General features: G+C 47.7%; 1 protein-coding gene and 1 long non-coding RNA gene across 3 annotated transcripts in view; one reads left to right on the forward strand and one right to left on the reverse strand.

Moving 5' to 3' along the window:
- RCAN2 (regulator of calcineurin 2) overlaps positions 1–17,190 on the forward strand; it is a 209,289-nt gene extending 192,099 nt beyond the window's left edge. For both annotated transcript variants that reach the window (XM_072944872.1, XM_006201937.4), the window contains one exon: positions 14,554–17,190. In XM_072944872.1, the coding sequence (XP_072800973.1) occupies positions 14,554–14,714 (161 nt within the window). In that variant the 3' untranslated portion in view covers positions 14,715–17,190. The remainder of the gene's footprint in view (positions 1–14,553) is intronic.
- Positions 1,622–11,094, reverse strand: LOC140687683 (uncharacterized). Its single transcript, XR_012062116.1, has 3 exons — positions 8,786–11,094; positions 3,330–3,418; positions 1,622–2,316 (listed from the first exon to the last, which is right to left on the reverse strand). It is a non-coding gene; the product is annotated as an uncharacterized lncRNA (long non-coding RNA).
- Positions 17,191–21,066: the final 3,876 nt, after the last annotated feature.

The raw sequence follows: 21,066 nt of genomic DNA on the forward strand, positions 1-21,066 counted from the left end.
GGTATCCCTGAAGCTTCTACACCCCACACAGAGGAATGATTTATATCCAACAACTAAGTTGAAAATATCACAGAGGTTATAGTGGAGGCCGGGGCCTCTGGCGGCTGTTTCAGCTGCAGTGATGAGACAGTGGGGCCCCGCCCTGCATCCCCTCACCTGCATCTCTGCTCCCTCACCCCCAACCAGGTGCCAGGGCTGGGAATTACTCCTTCAGTCTCCTTCTGACCTGACTCATTCCACAAAAGCTCACTTCTCCTTGTGGTTAATTTTCTATCATTCAGCTTTCTGTCTTCCCTGCTTTTGGAGGGGAGAAGGCATGTTTTATTCATTCTGGTATTCCCAGTGCCTGATAGTTTGCACACAGAAGATGCTCATTAAACACTGAATGAATGAATGAATGAATGAATGTATGTGTGAAGATACCAGAGCTATTAGCCCTAGAGATAATTTCTTCACTGGCAAGTTGTTGCTGTCTTACGGCTTTAGCCAGACTGAGTCAGACAGCACTAAATGAATTTTTTTCCACCAAAAGGACTGAGCATTTCCACTTGGGAAAAAAAAATGACTTAGTAAAATTCATTTTTAATCCTTAGGCAGAATCATTTCAGTAACAAATTATAAGTCATTCCATGTTAAGGGATGGCTACCTCAGTTCCAGGAATAGAGAAATAAATTAGAATGGGAACAGAGGAAAGCAACTTAGATGATCAAAGGAGAGGAGTTTTGCTTCCTTTGGAGGAGTGACTAATGGTGCTAAATTGGTCGAGCTGAGTGACTGAGAAGGGATGCAGAAATCTAAGGATGCTGAGGAACAGCAAGTCTAAAGAAAGAGCAGCTCAGAGCCGGGATCCAGGGTGAGACGGTACTCAGGTCTGGGATCACTTTGGTGGACGCAGGGGCTTGTTGGAGTTTTGACATATGTAGCTGCCCATGGAAATGCAGCGACGTGGGTCATCACGACCCTTTCATGCAGGGTAAACGAGAGCGTGAGGACACGGGCCTCAGCTCAGACAGGAGGGGGCAAGACAGCACCTTGTTCTTGAAGAAAGGAGCACCTGTGAACCTCTTCCAGAGAGGACAACTCAAGCCCCCTGGAACTTCTAAAGGGGCCCACGAAACAAGCATGGCGGGAAAACGCAACCACAGAGGAACCACGATGAAACCCGAGCCTGTGGGTTCCTCTGAAACCCTTAGTGGGATGTGACAACAGGAGACCAGAGTCACCTAACTGGAGAAGCATCTCTCTGTTCTGTTTATTATCGTGAGAGTAAGTGCATGGTCTGCAAAATATGAGAGGCATGATTGCAAACATTTTTCATCGCTGTCTCCATGACTGTATATTCTGGTTTTGATTCAGAAAGTAAGGAAAATAGATATTAGGGGGAAAATGTAAATGGAAGCGATGGCTAAAGCTTACATACAGCAATTAATATATGTCCGGCGTTGTGTTAAACAGCTTACTACATAGATGATCTCATTTAATGCTTACTGCGACCCCAGGAGACAGGTGTTACTCTCCTCATTTGTACAGCTGGGGCATGTGAGGCACAGGGTGGTGAAGGAATTTGCCTAAGGCGACACAGCTAGTAAGTTAAAATGGTCCCTCTGCCCCTGGGAAGAAACAGAAAGGATTAATGGAGCCAGCACCCTTGCCCTTGAGAGGTGGAAGGTCTGAGAAACCAGATAGATCTCTTAAAGAACAAAATTAATTTCTCCAGAAGAAGTTCAAGATTGTTGCCAAAGAATGTTTTAAAAATACAAAACACCTTAGACATTCTGTCCCTCCAGATTGCGTTTCTCTGCTTATTGGCATCTCGGAAAACAGATCCACTGCGTCGGTTCCTTTAAGCTTGATTTTTTCCTCTAGTATCAAGCAGGACATGTGGATCAGAATTTGCCATCCTCTGCTGTTTAAAGGGCAGGTCTCTCCCCTATAAAACAGAAGCTTTCTGCATTTATATCAGTCCCCCGGTGAATTTAGAGAAGCCCACCGTTTAACAATGATCTGGACAAAATAAGATGAGCTTTGACCTAGTGGAGAATGAATTGGATATTCACTTTTGTTTATTTCATAGTGCCCATTGTTCCAGGCTCCAGAAAGACTATAGTGCTGTGTTCTTTGTGGATGTAAAACGAAATAGGAAAAACAAAACCCAGCCCAGCAAAGCAGCTTATCTGTGCTCGTCAGCAAAATGGCAAAATGGAGATGCCCATGGCAGTAGATGGGTGGTAAATCAGAGATGGGACGTGAAATGCCAGCCTATTCTGCTCTCTAGGATGGCTCTGGAAGGTCAAGTTCATTGTCACTGGAAATGCCTGCAGGGAGAGAGATGAAAAGTCATTGTCTGGTCCCCTTTTTCCCCCTACTATTTTTAGCTCTTGCTAGGGAGATCAATTTTAGTTAACTGCAAAGGAGGGCTTAAAATGGCACTGGAGTTTCAAGTTGCGTACATCTGCTATATTTAGATTTTTTTTTCCAAATTCTTCTCTATCAAAACATGCCAGAGTAAAGCAGTTTTGCTGGTTTGCTGCTCAGTATACATTGTTTCCCTCAAATGGAAAATAGATTTCACTAATTCGTGTCACTTACAAGGAAGAAACATTTTCCATTCCAGGCTCATTGACTGGAAGGTAGAGAAAATTCCATTTTTAAAATATAGATGAACACCTATATTTGGGATGCCTGTGGTATGACCAGTTATGTAAGCCCCGGTTCTTGTCTGACAATTGCTATATTCTGATCACAGACATAAAAAGCAAATAAAACAGCCAGTCCCAGTGTCCCAGTGCAGTCTCTGTGCGTCATTGCCCGCCCGAGGGACGCAGATTCGTAAGCCCGGAACATACACTCCTAATTTTCTACCTCTTTTGGAAGAATTTTCCCTGGAGGTGGAAATGTTTAAAGGGCTTTTCTTATTAGCATTATACTTCACAGTTATCTTCAGTCAGTATTGAGTAGTAATATGAAGCATTTCCTTTACTTATTTCACAAGTGAAATAAGCACGTTGTAGAGAAATTGGCACGTAACCAAAATGCGGGCACGGGTGTGCGCGTGCGCGGTCGTGCGCATCCCCACAGCTGTTCCCGGAGCCCGGCCCCTCATACCGGGAAAGGTGGAACAGAGTGATCATTCGCACAGAGGACAACCTTCTGAGTCTGTGGCCAAGTGCACAGAAAGCCCGTCCATACCGCTCTTCGTTTCTGCGCGTCTGTGCTGTCCTCTCGCCCCGGAGCACCAGCACCACATTGCAGCCTTCAGAGACCGCAAGTCCCTCCTTTGTCTGTGTCTTCCCACCCATCTCCCTCTGTGGTTCCGTTGGTTCCTTACCTCCGCTCTAAGGGTCCACTCCTTTGTCTCAACCACTAACTCAGGTCCTCAGTCCGTTGTCCCCATGGCGTCCTTTAGGTCCTAACTGACTTAGGAGGGAGTGAAGATAAATAGTCCCTTTAGCTAGTCCTAGAGGAAAACCTCAAAGAGAAGCAAACTCTTCTCTTTTTTTAAATTGAAGTATGGTTGATTAACATTATATTAATTTCAGGTGTACAGCATAGCAATTCAGTTTTTTATAGGTTATATTCCATTAAAAGTTATTACAAACTAATGGCTCTAATTCCCTATGCTGTTCAATATGTCCTTGTTACTTATCTCTTTCATACACCGTAGTTTGTATTCTTAATCCCACACCCCTATGTTTTTTCTCCCCTTTTCCTTCTCCTCACTGGCATCTACTAGTTGGTTCTCTGTATCTGTGAGTCGGTTTCTGTTCTGTTATATTCATTTGTTTTATTTTTTAGATTCCACATATAAGTGATATCATGTAGTATTTGTCTTTCTCTGTTTTATTTCACTAAGCATAATATTTACTGGGTCTATCTACATTGCTGAAAATGGCAGAATTTCATTCTTGTTTATGGCTGAGTAATATTTCATTGTGTGTGTGTGTGTGTGTGTGTGTGTGTGTGTGTGTGTGTACACACCACATCTTTGATGAGCATTGGATTGCTTCCAAATCTTGGCTATTGGAGATAATGCTGCTGTGAATGTGGGGGTGCGTGTATCTTTTCAAATTAGTGTTTTAATTTTTCCCGGATAAACACCCAGGAGTGGAATTGCTGGATCGCGTGGTAGTTCTAGCTTTAGTTCTTTGAGGAACCTCCATGCTGTTTTCCATAGTGGCGGCACCAATTTACATCCCCACCAATAGTATTCAAGGTTTCCCTTTCCTCCACATCCTCACCAGTATTTGTTATTTGTAAGAAATGGAACTTTTTGATGATCAATGGAGGTGAGTGAGGAAGAAGACCTCTGACCACTCACGTCCATCTTCTTCTCCTGACGTGCACTTATCCCAGACCTACTGCGGCAGGGAAGTCCGTGCACAGCCCTGATGTCTTTTCTGTGGTGGTAGTGGTTTACCTGGACTTGTTCTCAGAACTGCCAGTGAAATAGTTGGGTTGGTCTGTGCTTTGCTTTAGACCCTATGCCACCCAGGCTTCGAGGGCATCCTTTGACAGAAGCAGCTGTTATGGAAAGAAAAGGGACAGAGTTGCTGCTAAGTGATCCGCCCTGCCCTCGAGTCTGCTGGCAGCAGTTTCCTCCCAGGTCTACCCAAGTTAAGTATGAGCTCATGGAATCACTGAGGAATCAGAGAGAAAAAATTTGCAAAGGACTTCCCTCTCTGGAATATTTCTTCCTCCCTGGAATATTTCTTCCTCCCTAGAATTTTTTTTTTTTGAATCCTGAATCCCTCTTTCCACTTCTACTTAGAAAATCAATCATTTCTCCACGCTCAGACTGACCTTGTGAACAGGCAGCTACCAAATAGCTGTCCGTATGGACCTAGCGGTCCCTCCACCCTAGATCATCCCTTCTTTTATTTCACAGCTGTCAGTGAAGCTCCAATGTGAAGAGGGAGGAGGAGGATTGAAACTCAGGATATGTGTTTGAATCCAGGCTCCACCTTTTATTAGCTGTGTGACTCTGAGCAACTTTCTTAACCCTTCTGTTCCTTGGCTTCCTCAACAGTAAAACCAGATTGATGGGAACATGGAGTGAGATAATCCACGTACATCTCTATGTCCGGTCCTGGACCTAGTAACTGCTCAGTGTGTGTTACCTACTTATGGTCACTTGATTTGCAAGCCACATCTTACTCTCCTCCTGAAATGAGAGTGCCCATGCTAAGCTCTCAGCTCAGTGTTTTCTCAGTGTGATATTTTGGAACCGACAAGCCTACAGATTGTAGTACATTTAGCATCTCAGAGGCCTCACCTACTAAATACCCTACCCAGTCCTTATGACAACCAAAAAAAAAAAAATTCCCATCACATTTCCAGACACCACTGGGAGTTTCGCCCCCTTGATGAAGGAGCACGTTAATTAATTACACTTCTGTGGTATTTAAAGGTGGCAAAGAGCCATCAGAGACATAGAGGCAAGGAGTGCCTAGTAAGGGGTCCGGTCCCAGAGTGGGAGCAGAAGCATGAGGGGGAACAGTACAGAGATGCTTCACCTGCTCCCGCCTCCTTGCCAGACACAGACACACACTCCCTTTCCTCCCCTTGGAAAAACAGGGGAAGAAAAGATTGCAGCAGATAACTTCAAAGTACTATTAAATAGCGTATCTCCATGCCCTGGGGACGGGGTGCAGCTTTGGGAAACTTCCTGATGGTTTTCACTATAACTCAGTCCTTCTACTGAGGAATGCTTTGGGCCCCAAACCAAACCAGGATCTGCCCTGCCAGGACTGCGAGAGGGTTCAAAGGCGCAGTAAGCTCAAGTACAGGCCGGTGCCTGGGTGGACGGAGGGAGGCGCAGGTCAGCCCTCACCCTTGCCCTCCCCACCTCCCCCGCCTGAGAGCCGACCAGGGCCAGGCGTCTGTCTCCACAGTTGACAAGGGAGTGGGAAGCCGCCCCTCCCTGCCAAATTCTATCTAGTCCTAACCCTAACACTTGAAAGGAAAGGAAATCCAAACGTTCAAACACATTTCAAGTCATTCTGAACCCTTCCCTCAATCTCTGTGTTCAATCTCCCCAACGGGCAGCAGGTTTAGTGAAAATAACCCACATGGAAGTTCAGTTATACCTATTCCAGGGATCAGGACTGATGCTCCCTACTTCCTCTTGAAAAAAAATCACATTTACAATTAAAAAAATATGGCAAGTGGGGGCTTACAGTGTCTTTTAAACATGAGCCAGCCTGAAATGATTTTCCTATTGGAATTTTCGTTCTTCTTAATTCAGTGTAAGGGGCTCTTAATCCAGACTGAAGCGTAGCCCTCAGCACACGATGCACGTGGCTCTGCATGCAAGGGTCCTGCTGGAGAGGCTCTTGGCACTTGCCTTGAGAAGCCATTGCCCATTCTTAAAATTCAGCGTGGATTAATAACTGACACTAACCCTTCCCTGTTCGGCTCTGGACTCGCTGAGTGTTAAATAAGAAGTAAGACAGATGAGATCAATAACGCCAGCTTGGTTTCTGATTAAAGGCAGAAGCCGAGAAGGCGGCCGTGGTGAGCTTCAGCCAGGGCTTCCCAGAACTGAAATTCGGAGCCATGCGGCCTCATTCTCACTCTGTTACAGAGACGGAAAATGTCTGGCTGCTCCGCAGGGCAGAGTCTTTTCTGCTGGGCTCAGCACGTGGCTGAGAGCAGAGCAGAGCCCTTTGTAGGCCAGGATGGATCAAGAGAAAGATGCTGGAGGGTGAGCTGGCATTTCCAGTTTCCTGTCCCTGCAGGTACCTGAGGGATGTCACTCCTCTTGCCCTGAAGAGGAGTAGGAGAGAGGCTGGGGAGGGGGTCCCAGTGATGTGCAAATGGAGCTCCCTCCCCTTGGGAGGAGCCACGGGAACTGAAGAAGTATCCACTGAAATGTAGCACGTGAGCAGGGAAGAAAAGAGGGAAAAACACCAAAGGCAATTCGCTCCAACTCAATAGTAGTGGTTTAGTTTGCTTTGGAACAGAGCCCTTATATGACCTGTGCCCCACTTATCAACTATTGCATAACAAGCTACCCCCAAACCGAGGGCCTGAAACATCAAGAGTCATTTAGCTGGCTCACGGATTTGCTATTTGAGCAGGGCTCGGGGGGACACCTTGGCTCTGCTTCCTGCAGTGTCACCGCCTGCTCAGCCTGGGACTTCCGAGATGGTTCACTCGAAACCATCTGTTGGCTGGTGTGGCTGTTGGCTGGGAGCTCAGCGAGGCCATGGCTCCTCTCGGGCGGTGGAGGGGGAGGCTCTTCGTGGGCTGTTTGGGCTTCCTCACAACATGGAGGCGAGGTTCCAAGAGGGAGCAGCCTGGCAGAGCAAGGTGGAAGTGCCTGGCCTTTCTGTGACCGACCTCAGAAGTCACACTGCTTACATCTGCCATGGTGCATAGGCAGTCATAAAGGTCTGCCCAGATTTTAGGGGAGGGAACAAAGTGGGAGCAGTCCTCAGTGGAGGAGGGGCAGGGTTCTAGAAGAGTAATGAGGAGCAGGAAATATTATGCCCATCTTTGCAAAACACAGTCAGTCTGCTCCAACACATAACTTTCCTGTTGAGAATTCACTTTTACTATGAGTTAGTTAAAGCAAGAAGAAATCCCAGAGGGTCTTTTTTTCCTGGAGTTCAAAGCTACCGTGAGAGTCGCAGATTAACTCAGTCTACAGTTTATAGTTCCTTTATTTTTATAACTTACCAAGTGTTGTCTTCAAAGAGGATTCACTGTCAAGGAGACCCTACCTAGAATAACTAGCAGTTGGCCAAAACAAAAAGAGGCAAGATGTAGAAGGAATTAAGAGTCTAACTTAATAGCTTAATAGCTAGAGAACAAAGAGTCACTGAAAACATGAGTTGCTGCCAAAGTAGATGAAAAGAACAAGTTACAACTAGGCTCCCTTTCTGCGGAGTGTCTTGTGGGAACTGAAAGCAGTGGGACTCGTGAGAGGCGGGGCTGGACAGTGACTGTGCACACAGGCTTTGAAGTCTTGAGTTCGAATCTTGGCTACATCACTTACTACGTGTGATCTCAATGTCCTCCTGCGTCATCGAGACATTATGAAACCGGGGGAGGGTGTAGCTCAGTGGTAGAGCATGTGCTTAGCATGCACGAGGTCCTGGGTTCAATCCCCAGTACCTCCATTAAAAAAAAAAAAGAAATAAAAAAAATTTAAATTAAAAAATAAACAATAAACATTATGAAACCCACAATACAGAGCTGTTGTCCATAATTAAATATTCAGTTTACTTGAAGTACTCAGAGCTGTGTCAGGCACTTACTAAGTGCGCAGGAAACAGCTGCTGTTGTGTTTCAGGTGGGTGGCAAGTGTCGGCGATGCCCTCTCTGTCCTGGCACTGAGAGCTTGCAGGAAAGAGGACAAACGCCTGCCCTTAGGTAGTTTTCAGCTGTGTTGAAAGCTAAAACTTGCACAGATTCAACTGTAGGAGAAAAATGCACATGGGAGCGCGTACCGGACGTTACACAGGTACGTCATCCATAGCCGAGCTGGACGCCGTCCACCCGTCAGTAATGTGTTTGTTGGTCTCAGACATGCACCCTGAGCTGCAGCAATCACAAAAGAAGTGTGAGTCCTCACTTGAGTGGTTTGGCGTATAAGGCGTCCCCAGACGAAATAACTAGTGGTCACACAAAAGGTGCTATCATATAAACGAGTCATTCACGCTGCCCCAGAAAAAGGAAAATCAGAGACCTGATTGAAAAGCCAGCTTGAGATGTTCCTTCTCTCAGCCGCAGAGGTACAGAAGTGCTTAGGAGGAGGGAGGAAACGGGAGAGAAACTTACCAAGGTGGGGAGCAGTGGTTACAGGGAAAGGGTCGTTCAGCTTTGAGGACCGGAACGCACAACGCCCAGCTGTTCATTTGAACCATGGGACTCAGCAGGTCATCATCCACACCTCGTCACTCTTTACAGCAGGTACTCCACCTCCGAGTCGAAGCTCTTGGCGATTATTCAGCTGCTTAATTCTGTAACTGTCGTGTAGTGTGACCAGATTCTTTCATCAGATTGAAAACTGGAGATTATTTTGGAAGCAGCAGTGACCAAAAGACCTTGAATAATCATATCATGCCTCTCGGGAAGGCTCGATAAAATATTGGTCACGTATTTTTTTGGTAGCATCCCAGGAAGGTGGTGGTTGTTCCCATTTTACTGATGAGGAAAACTGAGGCTGAGAATTGTGACGTACCTCTCAAGGTCACGTTGCTAGTACTCGAGAAGGTGAAGTCTCCAAATGTTGTATTTAGGAAGCTTGTTCTAGCAACGAAGATTAGCTCCTGTGGTGCGGAAACCAGCTAGGAGTCCTCCGAGTGGGAGTCGGTGAGCCTGGAGAGGGTCTTTACAAGCAGGGTGTGTTGAGGGCACACGCAGAGAAATGTTTCAAAACGACGTTCAGCAGTGGTGGCTGATCAACTACAGTGGAGGAAAGAGAAGATTCAAGGGTGCCCAGCTCCAAGGAGTCGTACCGAGAAGGCTGGAAGGATGAGGGCGGCTCTAAGAGGAATGTGACAGCTGGGAAGGAGACCTAGACTGACCGGGAGAAAAGTAATTCCACGTTAGATACGTGAGTTTGGAAAATAGCAGCAGATTTACATAGAGACGTCAGTAAACTGAAATGCGGGTGAGATCAGGCCCGGGTACGTAGCTCCTCGCAGAGACAGGAATGGGGAGCACATGTTGTCCCAGAGAAAGGATCTTCCAAGAAGAAGAGCCGTGAGGCTGAGGGAGAAAGCAGGCCTTTGCCTCGCTCCTGCTAGACCTTGCTGTGTTTTGGAAGCCTCCAGCGCAGGGTTCCATCCCTTCCTTGGCAGAACTCAGACAAGAAATCGTCCAAGGAGGCAGCCACGTTTTAGGAAGGTTTCCCTTTAGGAATCTGAACAGCCCCACCTCTGCTTCAACACACAGCTCAAGCTGTGTGTCCTCCCCCGCCTTTACTCATCTGCATTATGCTGATTTTTATCAACCGTGTGTAATTACACCGATTCGTTTAGAGAGAATTCAAGAAGGGAGCAAATCGTGGCTCATAAGTCAACGGAGGTGTGATGGAGAACTTCCAGAGACACTCGGACCCCCAGTCACGCACCCACTCCTCTGCGATTGTACCAGGACCAAGTCACCACGGCCCCCAGCCCCCTGGGCAGCACAGGAACCTGACTCCTCCCCCCTGAGAACAGGGAGCAGCCCACGGGCACCTCCGCTTCCCCCTCGGGACATTGTCACCTGTCTCCATTCACCTGGGAAAGAGGAGACAGGACTCTGGCGTCTATTTTGAACAAACCCCTGTCAGTTGCAAAGGCCTGAATGAGAACTGAACTTGTGACCATATGCTAGAGGATTCTGCATTTGCTTGGCTGGAACTTTGTTCCATGGAGGGAGGTGGAAAAGCCTGATGGGTGCATTTTCAGAGAGCTTTTGGTCCCGGCCTCGTTTCTGCCCACGGGGAAAGGACAGTTTAGTATAGACGAGAGGAGTGAGAATGTGACGGCCGAGCCTGGGCCTGCCCTTGAACAGACCTGCTGGTCTGCCTGGCTGGGCTCCCTGCACCGTGGAAGGACCTGCCCCGCCCTGTGCAGCTAAGATGGTCCTTGTCGCCTGCTAAGCCCTGTTGGTCCCCTTGCAGGGTGACAGCACTGACGTCAGCCTTCACGGTAGAGGAATTAGCTGAAGCCCAAAGGGAAAGAGCGGCCCAAAACAGAAAAATTCAATCCAGCTAGACCAAGCTGTTTGTTTTTATCCTGTGGGCTCTCAGCAGCTGTGTGGCTTTGCTGGATTTTGATAGTAAGAAAAAGTTTCCAAAAATAGAACAGTGAAATGTCAGCGTTAATGGGATCACAGCAATAAAATAGCTCTATGACCAAGTGATCGACGTGGAAGTTGCCCAGCCCAGGATGGCCCCCTGTGCCTGAGACCACCCGCCCCCCATCCCGAGGGCGTCCCCGGCACACCTAGTCTGGGAGGAGAACGTCTACTTTTGAAGCTATAAACACATTGCAACTGGAGGTGTCTTTGAGGAAATGTTCTCTATCCAAGCCACGGCAAAGAAAGGGTTTCATCGAAAGGCTAGCTTCATTATGTATATTTTATTCTTATTTTTTAAAAAAAGCTAGCTTCTTTCCAACAGATGCAGAAAAGGGCAGCGTCTGGTCAGTCTGCTGGTCAGGGTCCCTGCTGTCACCGTTGCCACTCCTGAGCCCCACGGTCTCCACTCTCACTCTGCTGTGGCAGATTCTTACCTGACATCCCTACATCAAAGGATGAGAGGCCGCCACCCACTTCATCCCTGCATCTCAACCAACAGGGCAACGGACAGGGCCACGGGGGCCCCTCGTGTGCCTGCAGAAGGCGCTTCTTCTCCAAATGTGAAAACTTCAAAGAAATTCTATACAGAAAAACAAGAATCACACCATCTGATTACTCAGAAATTGTTTCTTTCTCTGTCTTTGTCAAAACTGTCTCTCAATCAGAATGGCGAAGCTTTCCTCAAAGAGAAAATTAGTGAACTCAATCACTGTCTTTGGGATTTGCTGTTCTCCCAGAAACAAAGATGAGAAGATCAGTTAGCCCTGGGGCTGGGAGGGGCTGCAGAGCTGATCTGGGATGCCTCACCGCTTCTCCCAGCTGCATCCTCAGTGTCCCTCCCTCCGCTACCTGCACTAGCATCCTTTTCCAGTGAACAATTAGGATGCAGGATGGAGGAAGGCAGGGGCAGGTTATTTACATGCTAGCATCCCCACAGGACCGCAGCCTCCTGCCTGTCACATCAAGCCGTGTAACAGTGGCCACCAGGACGCTGAAACACAGAGAAGCACCTGGGCGTGCTGGGTACCAAAATAGGCATCGCAGCCTCTGAATTTGCAGGGATGCATCCCCATGCTGGTAAACTCTGTTTTCAGCAAGCACCCCCAGTAAACTGTCAGATGCTTGGAAGCCACTGCTCAAAGGTGCCACCAGCCAGGTCTGCCCACCTGTCGCCCGGAACTCTCAGATGAAGAGCAGCTTCACGCCGCTTGCTCTCCTGAGCAACGTCAAGTGGTTCTTCTCTCTTGGGATTTGGATAAAAAACACAGACTGCTTTAAGGAGAACAAAACAGACCCAATTCAGCAAGCTGTGGGCAGTGTCTACACACACAGCACAACTACAAGTGCGTGTTGCACAGTAACTGCGGCATGGGTTACGGCGGCATTAGATCTGTGCAGACCGTCGATGTCCGCTTTCCAGTGAGGAGGCAGAGCCTCGCATGAGGGACTCAAACAGGGTTCTCCTTCCTGCTTCTGCTCCGTGTCCCTGTGTCTGTCCCTCTCCGCTCCTGAATGCAAACCGGTCTCTGAGGGCTCACTGTGCCAGAGATTTCAACCTTGTCGACACATCTCTCTACCTACGACTTCACACAATCTAGACTTTAAATTATTGAGTCTTCATGGCCACATTTCTCTGGCTCTGGCTAGTTCTCTCCCTCTCTGCTGCCGCCAAGATCAGGGACGTGCTGGAGGTGTCACACTCCGCTCCTGGGGACGGTCCGCTGTCCTCATCCAGGAAAGCCTTTGCCTTACACACCAGGACGTTGAGCAGGGTCCAGCAGAGGCCTGTCTGACGCGTGACAGAGAGAGGACACACTGAGCAGGACGTGGCTGCACTCGTCCACTAGGGCTGCCATAACCGAGCACCACAAACTGGGCGGCTTAAACGACGAAAACGTATGGCCTCATGTTCTGGATGGTGGACGTCGGAGATCAAGGCGTCAGCAGGGCCGCGCTCCCTCTGGAGACGCCCGGGGAGGATCTGTGCCAGGCTTCTCCTGTAGCTTCCGTAGTTGTTTGGCTTGGTCAGCAGAACTCCAGTCCTCACGTGGGTTCTCCGTGTGTGACTGCACTGCTGCGTCCTGATTTCCCCTTTTTATAAGGACACTGGTCATTTTGAAGTAGGGCCCACCCTCATGGCCTCATTTGAACTTACTCATCTGTGGAGACCCTACTTCCAAATAAAGTCACAGTCGTAGGCGCTCGGGATTAGGACTTCAGTATCTTGGAGGGGAATGCGGGGGACACAGTTCAACCCGTATTGATGGCTGACTCCAAACACATCCCTCCCAGCATCACATAGAAGAGGTCTGGTGCTTTATTGCATTATCAGTGTTCCTCGTTCCCTAACGTCAGCACAGGATCTAAAACTGTGCCTTGCAAGCATTTGATATTTGCACCACTGATGCTTACCAAGGTGTGCACAACGGCAGGTAAATGCCACCATAGCACTGGAACTGACAGCCCTGGCTCTGGCCATCCAGAAGGGACACTTTCCCCCGCAGGCTGCGGATCACAGGCAAAATTCCCGGACTGAGGGGTGTCTGGCTTTTATCCTGGAGGGAGGTCAGGATTTAGGGAACCAGGTGAGACTCTGCCACATAAAAGTAGCTAATGTGCTGGGTATAGAAATATGGCTGTCACAATTGGTGAGAGATTTTTTTGTCCTAGTCTGAAAAATGAGGACTTGATCTGGCAAGACTCCGAGAGTCCGTGACCAGGAGGGTGTCTGGGAGACACGCGTTCAGGTGTTTCCCATTCACGAAGGATGAGAAGTGAAGGACAGGTGTCGGGGGAAGATTAGGGTAAGCACGTCAGCAGCTCAGTCGGGAAGTGACCAGCATGCAGCGCGAGAAGGCCCCCTGCACCTGCCCACCTCCTGAGCATCTTCTGCTTGTCTTTTAGACCCAAGCCAGCTTGTCTCCTCCCCCTGGGAAGCCTTTTAGAGCCACTTGCTCCTTACAATTTGGTACCATCGTCCTTGACATAATTGCCACTCCAGTGCTTACTGTCTTGTTTTGTGACCCTTCCTGTTTCCACATGCCATCATCACAAGGCTGTGCTCTTGCAAAAGACACACCTAGTTTTTTTTATTTTGCCTGGTATCCTTTATGCCCTGCAATGGGCCAGACCAGGGAGATGCTCCTAATATGAAACAGAGACAGACAGGGGGCCAGCTGGCTAGTAGTGACCTGACTCCAAGACGAACCTGTCAGGAATGACAGAGCCTTGGAACTGGCAAGGATCTCGACAGTCGTCTAACCCAGCTACCCAGTACCCAGTACAAATCCCAGACAGCGGCAATCCACCTTCTTCCATCCTGGGCCAGCTCTTGTGATAAGAAAGGGACCGCTGGAGGATAACTTAGAGACGGCCTTGTCCAAAAGATGCGGAAGTGAAGCGATGGGCTCAAGGTGACTCAGAAGTTAGCGGCGATGCTGGGAAATGGAAGAGAAACTTGGTAAGTAACTGCCACACCCACGTAGGCATCGCCACCATCCTGTGGTCTGTAGTCAGCACCCTTCTGAAGTTTGCAGTCGAGCGTGCTGAGGCTGAGAGAGGTTAGGTGGCCGGCTCAGGCTTGCGCAGTGGGGAGGTGGTAGAGCTGAGATGCAGTGACAGCTCACGCTAGTCCCGCTTTGCAGCCCCATCCCTGGATCAGAGCCGGCACGCCCTGGGACTCCGGACAGTGTTCCTCCCACGTCCTGTTCAGAGATCCCTCCGCCTTCCTCACCCCGCTTTCTCTTGCTTTTCAGGAGAGAAGTATGAGCTCCACGCAGGGACGGAGTCCACCCCAAGTGTCGTCGTGCACGTGTGTGACAGTGACATCGAGGAAGAAGAGGATCCAAAGACGTCCCCCAAGCCAAAAATCATCCAGACCCGGCGTCCCGGCCTGCCGCCCTCCGTGTCCAACTGAGCTCGCCGCTCCGCCTCCAAGAGAATATCTGTCTCCTCTTGATCATGCTTTTTCCCTCACCCCCTGTTGTTTGTCAAAAAAAAAAAAGAAAATTGCCTTTAAATCCCTGGGTGTTTGGTTGTTTGAGATTCTTTCCTTGTAATCAAGCCTCTCGGACAAAAGGGCTAGGAAAAGGTGACACGTTTCCTGATCATACCATACCCATCCAGAATAATCCATTATTTAGAAGGTTCTAGAAAAAAAAAGTAGTATTTTCTTATTAAACGATCAGCACAGCCTAGACCTTCATACTCTCTTGTTGATCCAAGCCAGAGACATCAGTGACAAATAGCATCTGTGTTGTTTGTGAGCCGTTCCAGTCCCGCTCCTGACGTGTGTGCATTGGTTTTTTTTGTTTGTTTGCTTTTTTTTTTTTTCCTGGCCACTTTAAGTAGGACCATAAGTAAACTTGACTTTGACTGCATGAGATACCCCTGTCTGGTCTCACTCAGTCCTCTGCATCCCGGCATTCCCAGGACATGCATGATCACCAGCATTTATTTCCATGATTTGAGGATGTGCTAAAGTCACAGATTGTCTGCATCCAGCCATGTCCTTTCTAGATTAGGAAATTTATCAGCATCGTCCAGCTTCCCAAGTCTGGGTCTAGCCACTCTTTTGAGTCCAATACTTCATAGCTCTGTTGAAATTCCTGGAGGCAAAAACTGAGCTGGGCCCCAAAAGATACCCCTCAGTAGGTTTCGAACATGACTTCCCTGTAGAACTTTCCCAGCCTCCTTGGGGAAGGCTCGCCCAGGGCGATGGAGACCGATTTCAGACGAATCTATTTATTACAAAAGTTTCACAGTGTCTGAATGATTGTTGTTGGTTCCCCCCCCCCTTTGTATATTTGTACAAATGTTTCAGCTGTGCTTTTAAAAATCTGGATGTTTTTATTTAGTGACTGTTCCAGCCATTCGCTGCTTAACGACGTCTGTGTATCGCTTATGAACGCATTCGTACACTAGTCCAGGTCATCTGATAATACTGCACTGTACTAGGGGTAATGCTGAATTTTGAAAGGGCACAAAACTTCTCATGCCAATATGGAAATGATTAGCCAGCACCTTTGCTGGCAAGGCCACTTGTTTTTAAATAAAGTGAAGACGCAAGTGTCAGTTGCAGCCAATGTGAATGGAGCTAAGTCAGTGTAGCAGCCACAGAGCACATTAAAAGGGGGAGCTGGAGAGAGGGACATGTACAGTCCTCCTCATGCGAAGCCCCTGTTGCTCAAAAACGTGTTTGTTTTCGTTACGTGTGATTTTTCTATTTCTCTAGCCCAAAGTGCATTACGGAAGCTACACCTGTAGAACCATCACCTTCTGCTCTGTGTGCCAGGTCTCATCCACCCCCGTCTGTTAATGAGTTACTTTAGCTGCAAATGCCCGTTGTGACGGAGTGGGGGAAATACTTTCATCACCCTCAGAGAAACACACAAGAACAATAACACACACAGCCACCCGATGGAAGGATTGTTGTGGCTTGTTTTTTTTTTTTTGACTAAGGTATATGTTAGTTTCATCAGAAACAAACATGAGACTGATCACTCAGAAATTTAAAGTCCGTTCTACTGTGAATATAGCAATATAGTACTGGACACAGTACAGGTGAAACTGAGGACAGCCTTGCTTGTCAAATCCTGAGTTTCCATAAAAAAAAAAATGAAGGCTCCTTTTAAAAATGTAACCTGAGGAGTGTCTAATAAGCAAATGCTTTGACTTTCCTTTGCTGTGGAGGTTTTTGCATTTTCATGGGCAAATAGTATCTGACTCGATTGTGGAGAAATGCTGCCCTCTAGTGGAGGAAATCTTGGCCTCTGCTGCTCAGAGGACCTGAGAGCTACAGCGGACAGCCGTTTTGTGCTGTCTCTTCTCAGTGCTTGGTGGGTCCTTTGCTATGTTAATAGACACAGAATTTTCAGAAGGCAGGTTCTAGCGACATCTGGATGAGAGAAACTATTTAGGAATGGCTTTTCAATGTTTTAAAAGAAATCCATCAGACCTTTCCAACCAAATTCAGCAAAAGTTGAAATGACTATTCTGTGTCATCAAAAATAAAAATAAAAATTCATGGCGTATATGACGTAAGTGGTTAGTCCTGGTAACATTTGTTGCAAAATGTCCATGTTCACCTGCCTCAGAGAAAGTCATTCTTCCACGAGGTTGGGTTTGGGGCCGTGGGGAGAGGAATGTGTCCCAGGAAAGGGGGGCAGAAACAGAAGGGATGCCTTGAAGTGTTTCCATGGAAGCTCTGAGCGCTGTGAAAGTCGGGATGGCCTCCGCATCTCCATGAAACACATGACGCAAACCTCTTTGGCACTATTTTAACTTTGAAAAGTTTAAATGTGGAGGGGGAGGGGGAGAGTTCCACCAACTGACTCATTTGTGCACGTGTATAGCTCAAAGAGCTTAGATTTCAAATATACCTGGTGAATGACTCTTTGTCCACGTCGTGTCATTTCTGTGTCTTCTGCCTGAGTTGAATTTCTGAGTGGTGGTCGTGGTGGAGTGCAGTTCCGCCTCTAGTCTTTCTGAAAACTTACCGACAGATGAGATGAACTCATCTGAGCCCTTTCTGAGACGAGCAGGAAGGGAAGCTGGTTGGCAGCATCTCATGAAGGAAGAGGAAACAGAGCGAGGCCGGGAGGGGTGGGGTGGGCTCTGATGAGTGGATCTTCTGCCATCTTGGTCCTAAAAGCCATTTCAGGTGTACACAGACACTCTTTTAACATACCCCCCAGCTCTATACTTTGGTTTAAAACACTGTCATAGACCTGAAGTAAGCAAAAATTTACTACATGGGACACAAAAGCACTATCGTAAAATAAAAGATGGGTACAGTGTCTTTCGTTCAAATTAAGAACAGCTATTCTTCAAATTACACCATTAAGAGAGTAAACTGGGAAGTCTCAGAGTGGGAGAAGGTATTTATGTTACATACAGTGGTTAAATAACTCACATCCAAAATGTAAAGATGATCCTACAAATCAATAAGAAAAAAGACAAAATTCATTTTTTAAGAATGGTCAAAACATTAAACAGGCAATTCGCACATGTGCGCCTATACCCGAAATACCCCTGTGGCCCCATAGACGTTAAAATGTGCTCAGCGTCATTTGTCATCAGAGAAAGGCAAATCGAGACCTCAGAGAGGTACAGCAAACACCCATCAGAATGGCCAAAACACAGTATGGGGAAATAATGAAGTGTTAGTGGTATCAACCAAGGCAGAGTATAAATTGGTACCACCGCCTTGGAATCTCCGGCAAAGCTAAGTATAGGCGTACCTGGGAGCCATTCCACTCCAGGACATACATCCAGTAGATGCGAGTTCTCACATCCACCAGAGTTGTTGTACAATCGTGTCCTCAGCAGCACTGTTTATGGTAGCCACTAATGGGCTACAACCCCAGTGCCCTTCAGCTGCTGAGTGGATAAACTGTGGTGTGTTACAAAGGGGTTAAAAAAAAAAAAACAAGTTCCTGAGACATACAACAATGTGGTTGGGTCTCAAAATCACACCTTCAAGCAAAAAAAGACATGTGAGCGAATCCACAATGTACAACTCCATGTATGATGTTAAGAAAAGGGCAAAACTGACCTAAATTGATAGAAACTATACTAATGTCTACCTTTTGGAGGACACTGACTGAGAGGGGACATACAGGAGCCTGCTGGGTGCTGCAGACATTGGGCATCTTCACCTAGACCTCCGTGCATGTGTGCGTATGCAAAATTCATTTCAAATGTGTGCAGTATGTATGTGAATTACAGAAGGCTTGCATGTAGGAAGTGGGGAACAGAGCCGGTGATAAAGAATGATGAGCCAAGGATTCGGGAAAACGTTCACTGAGCTGCTGGTACAGTGTCCCCGCCAGGAGCCACCATGCAGAGCATCGCTGAACACTTGGCAGGCTTCCCCCTTAAATATGCAATCTGAGAAAGGGAAAATTTCAAGCAGTTTTCTGTCAAACTCATTCATCTACTCCTTTCGAAGATAGTCTAGGGAGTGGGGGTGGGTATAGCTCAGTGGTAGAGCATGTGCTTAGCATGCACGAGGTCCTGGGTTCAATCCCCAGTACCTCCATTAAAAATAAATAAACCTAATTACTTACCCACCACCCCAAAGACAGTGTGAGGAAATGGATTCAGGAGCTTTTTATGTCCCTGAAAGGAAGCCACATACAAGGTTAAATTTATGTGTGTGTCTGTACCCAAGTGCATTTGTTCTAAGCTGGAAACAGGAAACCCAGAATAGGCCGAAATGATTGAAACACTTCACGCTGAAAAGTTTCCTTCCTTGGCCTTTTTGCATTTCTTTCCATTCTCACCCAATAATTGAGTTTGAAAACTGATGGCGGGGCAGACGGCGGGCATCCCTGAGTAGTTGCAATCCTTAGTGAAATCATTATTATTCCCCAAGCAGGCTTGGGATTTGCCTGTAGGTCGGTAGTCATTCGGTCTTCAGCCTGCCTTAGTGCAGAGGCTCACCCACCGCCCCTCACCCCAGTGGTACCCAGCACCCCTGATGCCTAAGGCTTTCTAGTTCCGTCTCTCCATGGAGGAAGCCTAGATGATCAAAAGTTAAATAAATAGCCCAAAGTGTTGCATTCTGAGCTCAGGCCGTCTGAGTCCAGAGCCTACAGTTAACAGGGCACTGCACCCCACCCCAGTGGGAGGCGTGGTTACAGTGACACAGTGGCAGACATACATCACCGTGGGGCCTTGGGGCTTATACAGTGCTGGCGCACGTGCTATGGTCTTTTTTTTTTTAACCACATTTCATGCTCGTGGGACACTAGCTGATGGCAAAGGTGAAACACTGTAATACACAGCGTGAAATCCCTCCGGACGGGCGGGAGCTCTTCCGCATTACTGTTCACTCCCATCCTAGGACTTAGGTTCTGGCCCCTCCCTGGGTCTGTCACTGGCTCAGTGGTTTCCAGCAAAGTGCACAGTCTGGGTCGGGGTCCTATGTAGTTTCTGGCCCCTGAAGGGCAGGCAGACCTTCCCAGGAGTGCTGTGCTCAGGTGGTGAGAGCTCCGACCCTTCTTAGGACTCCCTGTCATTCTTCTTGCTGGAGTTGGACAGTGGAAGTTGGCCTTGGGTCCCTGGACTCTTAGGTCCCTGAGTAAAAAGAGACGTAAGCAAATTCTACCCCAACTGAGCTTACGTTTGATAGGTATTTAGTGTTTGGAAAGTGTTATGGACTAAATTGTGCCCCCACCCCCCACTAATTCATATACTGAAGCCCTAACACCCAATATGATTGTGTTTGGAGGCAGGGGCTTGACAGAGGTAATTCATATTCAAAAAGGTCATATGAAGGGGGCCCTAATCTGACAGGACTAGTGCTTTATAAGAAGAGGAAGAAACACCAGAGATCTTTTGTCTCTCCCCCCATGCAGAGGAAAGACCAGGTGAGGACACAGCAAGAGGTGGCCGTTCATAAGCCAGGAAGAGAGCCCTCACCAGAACCCAACCCTGATGGCATCTTGACCTTGGACTTCCCATCCTCCAGAACTATGACAAAATGAATTTCTGCTGTTTAAGCCTCTGAACCTGTGGAATTGTGTTATGGCAGCCCAGGCATAAAGTACCAGGGGTCACTGTGAGAAGAGAGGAGAAAGGAAAGTGAGAAAATTGCTCACAGGACAGGAAAACTGAATGATTTTGATCATCAGTTTGAACTCTTGTTACTGATTTAACAAGCTGAGACCACTTCTATTTTTTAAGGACTCCAGCAAAGGGAAGCCTACGTCCCCTGAGACTCCCCTTGATGATGACTTGTCTCTTCTCGACCCTGTCTAAAGCCTTTCGCCTCCTGAGGCGCGGAGCGTCCTCCCCGAGCAAGTCTCAGCCTGGCGCCTCCACCAGCGGCTGTTGCTCAGAGTCTGCCCTAAATAGGGCTGCATCCCTCCCAGGGTGTTTTCATTTCTCCTGTGAACCAAATGCTTCAATTCTCAGTTCTGGTTTTAATTGGACAACTGGGTAATGTATCTCCATATTTGAACCATCTCTCTGCCGTATTTCTGAATCCCCAGGAGAGTCTGCCCTTCCTTGGCTCTTGGAATTAGGGATGCATACAGCCCCACTAACTGCTCCCGGGGCCTGGTCCTTGCTCCCACAGCTAACCCTGGGTGTCTGTATCTGTTATCTAGTGCCACTTGACACAGTACCACGACGTTAGTGGTTTAAGCTACATACATCTATGATCTTCACTTCCTTGGGTCAGGAATCCAGCTTAGCCAGGTTTCTTTCAGGGTCTCTCACGAGGCTGCATGAAGTTGTCTTATCTGAAAGCTTGACTGGGG

The sequence above is a fragment of the Vicugna pacos genome, chromosome 20 (genome assembly GCF_048564905.1).
Source record: "Vicugna pacos chromosome 20, VicPac4, whole genome shotgun sequence".
Classification (NCBI taxonomy): Eukaryota; Metazoa; Chordata; class Mammalia; order Artiodactyla; family Camelidae; genus Vicugna; species Vicugna pacos.